General features: G+C 47.8%; 1 protein-coding gene across 2 annotated transcripts in view; it reads left to right on the top strand.

Annotated features, from left to right (window-relative positions):
- Positions 1-292: 292 nt before the first annotated feature.
- The window catches only part of SUCLA2 (succinate-CoA ligase ADP-forming subunit beta), a 178,837-nt gene continuing 168,792 nt past the window's right edge, over positions 293-10,337 (top strand). Inside the window, exon 1 of one of the 2 annotated variants that reach the window (XM_040425456.1) lies at positions 293-424. In XM_040425456.1, the coding sequence (XP_040281390.1) occupies positions 341-424 (84 nt within the window). In that variant the 5' untranslated portion in view covers positions 293-340. Of the gene's footprint in view, positions 434-10,337 lie in introns of both variants that reach the window. The other variant, XM_040425455.1, reaches the window with a different exon arrangement.

Here is a 10,337-nt window from a genome sequence, read left to right as displayed (position 1 = left end):
ACTATGATAGTCATGTGGCCACTGCAGATTTGGCAGGGGGCATAGTTTAAGGTTGCGCAGCTTTTCTGAAACTTGCTATGCAGCTTCAGCGATTTTATATTAGGGACGTAGGTATTTGTTATCACTGCATCTCGACTTAGCTACCGCTCTAGGCAAAAAGCATGAACTTGTACTGGCTACCATCGAGTATGACCTTCTACCCACACTCTTAGACAGAGCGTCTACGTCAGCTCAGCTGCTGTGCGGCGTTATAGGCCGGCCTCTCTATGACACTGGCGTGTGCGCCTGCGCGCTGAGTTTATTGCTGAGGCGTGTCTGTCAAGAGACAACAGAGCACAACATGGCGGCGTCCATGATGTACAGCCGGCTGTCAGCGGGTCTGAGGAGTCGGGCGCCCCTGGCTGCCCTTGGCAGCGCTGCACAGGTGACTAAGGTGCCGGAGGGATTATTGCAGCACATTAGCGGGCTTCCTGGCAGGGTGTCAGAGGACGGGGGAAGGTCTTAGTGATAAAACACCTAGAAGAGGAGAGATGAGGTGGGAAAGTTACTTCAGTGTGAGCCCAGGCCGGGGGCACAGCTGTCCTCCTGATCTCTGGCCTGTCACTGGGTGTTATAGTAGAGCACAGACCTACCTGAGCTAAAAGGGGTTTTCTGTACAACCCATAGTCACAATGACAGCTTGACCAGTATGAGTGTTTGTACCAGTAGTGAATGGGAGTGATGGGCCATGTTCCAGTTTTGCTGCATTTATTACAAGTGTCTCTTTAATTGGCAGTTTGGCCCCCACGTTCTGGTATGAAGCCGAGACGTGTAGGTGACAGGTTCTGGGCTCACTTGTGTGTCCCGGGTGGAGAAGCAGTGGAAGCCTCTGTGCAGCCCTAGTTCTCCCATCATACCGACGGACGCCGTTGTGAGGCACGGAGGTCCGCTGGATACCTCTGGTATGACCTGTGCGAGGGCTCCGGCTGTGATTTCTGTTATAAATGAAAACTGCAGCACAAATGGTTCACATTCTGTAGCCCAACCTGCAGCCCTCCAGCTGTTGCAAAACTACAACTCCCAGCATGCCTGTATTGTCTACAGTTATTAGGGCATGCTGGGAGTTGTAGTTTTGCAATAGCTGAAGTGTTGGAGCTTGTAATAATGTGTTAGAAATGATTGTTTTTTTGTACTTTCAACTGATGCTTGAGGTTTCTGTCGCTGGGCGTCAATGTGGAGACATTTCACAGCCGTCCCCCAAGAGGATCATTCAGTAGATTGAAAATGCGTTGGTGGAATAATTGTGCACATATGAGTAGCACGTAAAGCCTGTGTTCACAAATGGTTGTGTGCTACACTGAGACTTAGTGGTTAGCACTGGTGTCCCGCAGCGCTGGTCTTAGGTTCAAATCCGACCAAGGTCACCATCTGCATGGAGCTTGTATGTTCTCCCCGTATTTGTGTGGGTTTTCTCCGGGTACTCAAGTTCAGACATACTGTTAAAGTCCCCGTTGGGGAGAATGAGTGATGACAATATCTGTAAAGCGCTGTGGAATATGTCAGCACTATATAAGTAAGGGTATGTTCACAGATCCAGCAGGATTTTCCGGCAGAAAGCAGCCTGCTGCTTTTGCACAGATTTGGCATTGGCAGAATTTACAACTCGCTGCTGGATCCCCATTGACTATGATGGGATCTGACCACTTTCCGCCATAAATGCTGGCATTTTTCAGGGCAATGCCAAAGATGTGAACATAACCAAAGTAAGGCTACTTTCACACTTGCGTTTGGGGTTCCGCTTGTGAGATCCGTTTGAGGGCTCTCACAAGCGGCCCTGAACTGATCCGTTCATCCCCAATGCATTCTGAGTGGATAAGGATCCGTTCAGAATGCATCAGTTTGGCTCCGTTCCGCCTCCATTCCGCTCTGGAGGCGGACACTAAAACGCAGCTTGCAGCGTTTTGGTGTCCGCCTGGCCGCGCGGAGCCAAACGTATCCGTCCTGACTTACAATGCAAGTCAATGGGGACGGATCCGTTTGACGTTGACACAATATGGTGCAATTGCAAACTGATCCGTCCCCCCAGGGCTCCAGGTGGCGACCAAAACGGTCGCCAATGCGCCTTAAAATTTGCAGATGGCGACAAGACTTTTTAGTCTTGTCGCCATTTGCGACTGTACCGCCGCGATCCTGCGCAGCCTAAGTTCAGTAGGACACTGCACAGTGGAGAAGGAAGGAGTCCCTCCCTCTCCACTGTGACGCGGCCGCCACTACCACCAATGGGGATATAGCAGGGAGGAGGAGGGGAGGAGCTGTCGCCACTGCGCCACCAATGAATGTAAAACATAAGTATAGGCAGCGGTATCACAGACCGGGCACTCGGCCTCAATAACAGGGCAGGCGATCCGCGGCCATTAACCCCTCAGGTGCCACAGATCGCATGCCCTGTTATTGAGGCCGGGTGACGGGTCTGTTATACCGCTGCAGACAATTGTATGAAAGAGGACCTTTCGTGGGTCCAAAGAATAAGAACTTATCAGCAGGCTGCATAGAGCGGCGCCCAGGGATCTAAGTGCACTTTCTATTATTCCTGGGCGCCGCTCCGTTCGTCCTCTGTGGCCCCCGGAATTTTCAGCATTCAGAGGAAGGAGGAGGAGACGCCAGTGTCTCTCCTTCTCCCTGACAGCAGCGCTGTCCAATCACAGCACAGAACTCAGAGCCAGGGAGGTTTTTTTCTCCCTGGCTCTGAGCTCTGCGCTGTGATTGGACAGCGCTGCTGTCAGGGAGAAGGAGAGACACTGGCGTCTCCTCCTTCCTCTGAATGCTGAAAATACCGGGGGCCACAGAGGACGAACGGAGCGGCGCCCAGGAATAATAGTAAGTGCACTTAGATCCCTGGGCGCCGCACTATGCAACCTGCTGATAAGTTCTTATTCTTTGGACCCACGAAAGGTCCTCTTTTTAATTACATTCATTGGTGGAGCAGTGCTCCCCCTCTCCCCCCCATTATCACTTGCCACAAGTCGTCGCCCCCCCCCCCCCCCTTCATTGTTATATGGTGGCCACAGGGTCCCATCCCCTCCATTGGTGGCAGTGGCAGATTACACTGCTGGGGCTCCGATTGTTACCATGGCAGCCAGGACGCCACTGAAGCCCTGGCTGCCATGTTCAGCTCCCTGCTGCTGTGTGCACAGAGCCCAGGGCCGCAGGGAGATGTGAGCTCCTATTCACCCTGATAGATCTCTATCAGGGTGAATACGACAAGGGATGACACGATCCAGGTTCTAGTCCCTAAGGGAAGAAATGGTTATTAAATAAAAAGTAAAAAAAACAAAAAAACACCAAAATACTAAAAGTTTAAATGGCCCCCTTCCCAGTTTTACATATAAAATTTACAAACAATAAAGAATAAACATATTACATATCGCCACGTCCCAAAAAATGTGAGCTATTAAAATATTAAAAAATATTCCCGCTCGGTGAAGGCCGTAACAGAAAAAAAAAACTCTAAACCACGCAATTCGCCATTTTTAGTCACCTTGTCCCCCAGAAGATGTCCCTGGATGTGAGCGGTATGTGGTGCTGTTTTTTCCTATATGTAGTGCTGGCTCACTACTGTCACCTGCGTCTCATCTTCTCAAAGTCCTTTTTTTAAAATTATATGCATTTTAAACTTGGCGACTAAAAAATTTAATTTGGCTCCTAAATTTTTTAGTTTACGAGCCAATGGCTCCTGGTAATTTTTATTTATTTTTTGTCTGGAGCACTGCCCCCATTGACTTTCAATGTAAAGTCAGGATTCCCTATTAATATACCATCGGATCGGAGTTTTCTCCAATCCGATGGTATATTTTAACTTGAAGCGTCCCCATCACCATGGTAACGCCTCTATGTTAGAATATACCATCGGATTTGAGTTAGATCGTGAAAACTCAGATCCGACAGTATATTCTAACACAGAGGCGTTCCCATGGTGATGGGGACGCTTCAAGTTAGAATATACGAAGAACTGTGTACATAACTGCTGCCTGGCAGCACCTGATCTCTTACAGGGGGCTGTGATCCGCACAATTAACCCCTCAGGTGCCGCACAGGCAGCAGGGGCCAGACCCCCCCCTCCCTCCCCAGTATTTCATTGGTGGCCAGTGCGGTCTCCCCTCCCCCCCCCCCCCCCCCCTAATTAAAATCACCCCCCTATCATTGATGGCAGCGGAGAGTTCCGATCGGAGTCCCAGTTTAATCGCTGGGGCTCCGATCGGTTACCATGGCAGCCAGGACGCTACTGCAGTCCTGGCTGCCATGGTTACTTGGCGATTTTAGAAGCATTCTACTTACCTGCGCTGTCTGTGGCCGGCCGGTGCTCCTCCTAAGGTTGTTGCGGGTATCGAAATTTCGATACCCAATCGATACTTTTGTCCCGGTATCGATACGATACCGGGATTTCCGTTTTTTCGATACTGGGCTGCGCTTCTGCGCAGTCTAGTATCTCTGAACATGAGCGCGCTGCTATCGGCGCGCTCATGTTCTCTCTCAGCAGCACGGGGAGAAGGAAGCTGTCCTCCCTCCCCCTGTGCTGCTGCCGCTGCCACCAATGAGAAGAGAGGGGCGGAGGAGGGGCGGCAATGAGAAGAGAGGGGCGGAGGAGGGGCGGCAATGAGAAGAGAGGGGCGGCAATGAGAAGAGAGGGGGTGGAGGAGGGGCGGCAATAAGAAGAGAGGGGCGGAGGAGGGGCGGGCGCACTGCGCCACCAATGATAGGATTACTATCGGAGCGATGGGAGGAGACATCAGCTTCACTAGTGGGCGTTCCTTTTCCCTGCGCTGCGATTGGACAGCGCTACAGCCAGGGAGAAGGAACGCCCACTAGTGAAGCTGATGTCTCCTCCCCATCGCTCCGATAGTAATCAGCAGCATGTGGAGCAGGAGAGGAGACAGTAATGGGGCACTGCGGGCGAACGGAGCGGCGCCCAGGACTAAATGGTGAGTGCTGAGACATCGCTGGGCGCCGCTCTGTGTGGCCTAATAGTGAAAGTCTGGACTCATATACAGTAGTCAGTCTTTAACACATACAGGAGGCGGGTGCCGGCAGCAGAATCGCATTGCCGGCACCCTGCCCCTGACAGGGAGCTGCGATCAGCGGCAGTTAACTGCCGCTGATCTGCTAGTACCCGCCTCCTGTATAAAGGGGTAAAATCATTGGTGGTGCAGTGTGCCCCCCCCCTCAATCCCCCCATCCAATTAAAATCATTGGTGGCACAGTGCGCCGGCCCCTCTCAACCCTCCAGTATTAAAATCATTGGTGGCAGTGGCCACAGGTGGCAAGCAATATGGGGTCTGTTTGTCATTCGCTACTTTCACACTTGCGTTCAGAGCGGATCCGTCTGGTGTCTGCCCAGACGGATCCGCTCATATAATGCAGACTTGGGATCCGTTCAGAACGGATCCGTCTGCATTATATTGTAGAAAAAATTCTAAGTGTGAAAATAGCTTCAGACGGATCCGTCCAGACTTTACATTGAAAGTCAATGGGGGACGGATCCGTTTGAAAATTGAGCCATATAGTGTCAAATTCAAACGGATCCGTCCCCATTGACTTACAATGTAAGTCTGGACGGATCCGTTTGCCTCCGCATGGCCAGGCGGACACCTGAACGCTGCAAGCAGCGTTCAGGTGTCCGCTTGCTGAGCGGAGCGGAGGACAAACGGTGCCAGACTGATGCATTCTGAGCGGATCCGCATCCACTCAGAATGCATTGGGGATGCGTTCGGGGCCGCTTGTGAGCCCCTTCAAACGGAGCTCACAAGCGGAGCCCCGACGCTAGTGTGAAAGTAGCCTTAAAATCACTTTTACCAGTGAGGACTGTGATTTCAGGCACTCGCTACATATGTCTGCTGAGAGAACTGTGCGGGCTCGGTGCACTTGTTGGAGTCCATTGTCTTCATGGATCCTGCTGGTTAAAGGGAACCTGTCACCATGAAAATCCAAAGAAATCTGCAGGCAGCATGTTATAGAGCAGGAGGAGCTGAGCAGACGATATGTAGTTTTAGGGGAATAGATTCAGTATAGTTTGTATTCCATTTGTTTATCTCTGCTCGACTGTTTTGAAGTGGCAAATGCACATCTATCATTTTCAAGACATATGTCAATGTTTTTTCATCGTGTTTGATCCGTTTTGCAAACTGTTTCAATTTTCTATTTAAAGGATCAGTGAAAAGCAGACCACACATGGATGGTATCCGTGGTTTTCATTCACCCGTTGTATAGAATGGACGTATTCTGTTCACAAAACGGACCAAAGTAGTGCAGGCCCCAATATATGTCCTGTAGAGCAAGGGTCTGCGGAAAAAACAGATGTCTAAATACACTTGAGAACATGTATGAATTATCCCTTAGACTGTCTGCCAGTACCACCGAAAACTGCGGGTCTGGCCAGTGATGGTATTATGTATATGGGGGTCTTTAACTCTTGCAGATATTGCTTAATTTTTGACTGGTTGATAGCACGGAGCACTTGTGCACTGTATGGAGATCTGCAGATAGATATAACAGTGCCTGGACGTTTTCTGTGTGTAGGTCATGTGAGGAAATGGAGAAGCGGGGTGGGGGAGCCCGGCGTCCTTGTGCTGACATCTAAGATCAGCTATGTTGCAAGCACAAGGAGCCTGGCTGTTGGCAGTTTGTGCGCTCCACTGATTTACTAGTCGGCTACTGTACAGACCTGTACTCTAGACCTCACATGAGTAGTCGCCTTCCAGCTCTCCATAACCTTTACATTCACTGATAACAATGCTTTCTTTTGCCACATGGCCTTGAAAACATTGAACACATGGAATCTGTGTTCCAGCAAGTTTTTTTTTTTTTTTTTTGCTGCTTCGTTTTAAATTGTAGGTTAAACTGTAAAACCTTAGTTAGGGTGCTGGAATACGTGGAGACTGTGTGCAGCAAAAAAATGCAACAACAAACCTGCTTTTATGGTGCTTTTCCTTCCAGCAAAGGGAAAACACTCAGCAGGCTATTACAATAACCCCTTAAGGACCCTTGCCGTACATGTCCGTCACAGCTGGACGTGACTTAAGGACCAGCGACGTACATGTGCGGCACAACACAATGTCCGCCAGGTGCTGGGAGGAAATCGGGGCAGCATGGTGCAGCACCACCCCCCTGCTGCTCCAAGCGCTGCGATTGGCCAGTCATTGAAGACCGGCACATCGCAGTGCTGGAATCCAGTATGGAGCTGCGTGGCAGGTCAGGGGGAGGTCACCAGTGCTGGACCGGTCAGCACCTGTCTCCTCCGAGGTGAGACAGGGGACACCAGTGTTTGGCATCCCCTGCCTAATGATGGGCACTGCCGTGCCAATTGCGCATTCAAGCGCCGCCCCATACACGCCTCCTGACACAGCCAAGGACAGGGTTCTCCTGACAACTATAAAAATATATATCAAGGCTCAACCTGGACAATAGCACAAGTAGAAAAATAACCATAACATAATTATACTAGACAGGCATGGGATAACGATGTTCATCCATATAGTATGCTAATGTCTTCTCCATATTGCTCCACATCTTTCATCAAAATTTCTACAAGCGAAAGAAAATAGGATCATAAGTAAGATCTTATATAATCACTTATGTTTAACATCAATCACCACTACAGGACAAAGACAAAACAAAAGATGCAAAGGGACATTATGAGGCAAACCAATCCCTTAAGAAAATACCCCTAGATTATAAACAATATTCAGACCATTAGGTCTCAAGGTATTTAATGTATGTATCCAAAACAATTCCTCCTTTTTTAATAGCAAGATTCTATTACCTCCACGTCTAGGTAGAGGAATGTGGTCAATTATCCAACATTATCTCTACAAAGTGTTTAGGAATAGGCAAATCCTGACGTTTCTTCCTAATGGTGGATCGATGGTTGTTTAAACGGGTTTTAAGATCAGTTGATGTCTCACCTACGTACAATAATTTGCAAGGGCAGCTTAAGAGATAAATCACAAAGTTGGAATTACATGTGAGGTAAACAGAAATGGGATACCTCACATCCGTCGTAGGATGTACAAAAGTCTTGCCCTTGCAAATGTGTTTACAATTGACGCAGCTGAGACATGGGAAACATCCCATGCTCCGCTGCGTCAATGTGCCCTGCACTAATCCAGGACCAGGACCAGCACTTTGACAGTGGTCATCCACGTAATATGGTTAAGCATCTTCCTTTCTCTCAGTATCTGAGGGCCAAAAGGATTGTTTCTAACCCCGATGTTCTTGAAAACACGCTTGAGGTCATGGTTGACAAGTTCAAACAAAGGGGGTTATCCTCTAGGTTATTACAGTCTCAAATTGATATGGTCCATGCTATTGATAGACGGGATACATTGAAGAGAAAGGATGTCACTGGATCCCATAATAGGATTCCATTTATCTCACGATATACTGAGCACAGTAGTGAGCTCAACCGTGTTATCAGGAAACATTGGGGCATTTTGGGAGGTTGCTTGAATCAAATTCCTGAATTCAGTTCCCCCCCCCCCCTCTATTCTCCTATCGGAGATCCAGGAATTTGCAAGACCAGCTGGTGAGAGCGGATATTGGTCCTGGTCCTGGATTAGTGCAGGGCACATTGACGCAGCGCGCATATTTTGCTGTTTGACTCTAGAGCCCTGCTGTGCGCCATACATATTTTTTGAGCATATATGGGGTGTTGCCGTATTCGAGAAGAAATGGGGAAAAAAATGTGGGGTGCATTTTGTCCTGTTACCCTTTTGGGAAAGTGAAAAATGTGGGTATAAAGCAATTTTTTTTGTGGGGAAAAAAATGCAATTTTTCATTTTCACTGCCAAGTGTTTCCTAATTCTAGGAAACACCTTTTGAGGTCAAAGTGCTCACTACACACCTTGAAAGATTACTTGAGGGGTGTAGTTTCCAAAATGGGGTCACTTTTTGGGGGGTTTCCATTGTAGGGCCTCCTTAGGTTGTCTTCACAAGCGGCAAAGCTCCCAATTACCATTCCAGCTAAATCTGCTCTCCTAAAGCCATATGGTGCTCCTTCCACTCTAAAGCCTGACGTGCTCCAATACGTCAGTTTTTGAGCACACATGGGGTGTTTCTGTAAACTCCAGATTCATGGTAATAGATTTTGAGTTTTGTTTGGCTGTTAACCCTTGAAGTGTTGCAGAAAAAAAGTGAAATTTTGAAATTTCATTCCTAATTTCCTTTAATTGTCGTGGGACACCTAAAGTTCGTAAAATCAGTTTTGAATAGCTTGAGGGGTGTAGTTTCTAAAATAGGGTGATTTATCGGTGGTTTCTATTATGTAAGCCTCACAAAGTGACCCCAGACCTGAACTGGTCCTTTAAAAAATTTGACAATGAATGGGGACAAAACTGAAGCGTTTTTCTTCCGCTATTGAGATCCTGTGACGGATCTCGATAGCGGAATTGAAAACACTAATGTGAATGTAGCCTTAAAAAAAGTTAATTGTAAAATGCACTTCAAGATATTAAAATAATAAAAAGTTATCCTCGCGGTTCTAATCCTCCAGACCTCTGCCAATCAGACACTTGCACACTATCTTGTGGATAGGGGATATAAGCTCAAATTATGAAGTTGTTTTCCCTGGAGCCACTCAAATGAATCTCTCTATCCTCAATGGGAGACACTATGACCAATATTGGGACCAACTTATCCGTGGGTATTACGGGGAGCACATGAAGATGTTTCAGCTGGACTCCTTTGGATCCTGGACCATTATACTACAAGGTCATAACCACTGATTATTGGGACTCTCGCCAGTATTTGAGAATAAAAGGGTCCCAGTTCTGTAACTGCCATGAACATTCATCCATTCATTAAAGGGGTTGTCTGATTTATTAAATGTATGAACAGTGCTTAAAGAAACAAAAAGAACTTGCTTGTTCAGTGTCCCAATTCCAGCGCCGCAGCTCCCGTCTCACCCAGACTGGAAGTGATAATGTGCATGAACAGAACATGATCGCTGAGCCACAGCCTGTCCAGACACCCTGTAACTTCTATATTGAATGTCAGACAACTGCTTTAAATTCCGCTCCAGGACCATTTGTTTTTGACAGTGGCCCAGAGCTCCAGACTAAAAAAAAAATACCTAGTAGCCATTGGCTCCTGAACTGAAAAATTTAGGAGCCAAATAAAATTTTTAGTCGCCAAATCGAAACCGAATCAAAATTTTGGTATTGTGACAACTCTACGCCGATCAGATCGGCGTAGGGTTGTTTTGATACAAAATTTTGATTTGCTTTCGTCACCATAAAAAAGTATTGCGATACTAAATACCACGCAAAAAAAAAAAAACACCAAAAAAAGGCGCGTGCATTTCGCAT

Source organism: Bufo bufo, chromosome 3, assembly GCF_905171765.1.
Source record: "Bufo bufo chromosome 3, aBufBuf1.1, whole genome shotgun sequence".
In the NCBI taxonomy this organism is placed as follows: Eukaryota; Metazoa; Chordata; class Amphibia; order Anura; family Bufonidae; genus Bufo; species Bufo bufo.
The sequence above is the reverse complement of the archived record's forward strand: the minus strand, read 5'-3'. Positions and strand labels throughout refer to the sequence as shown.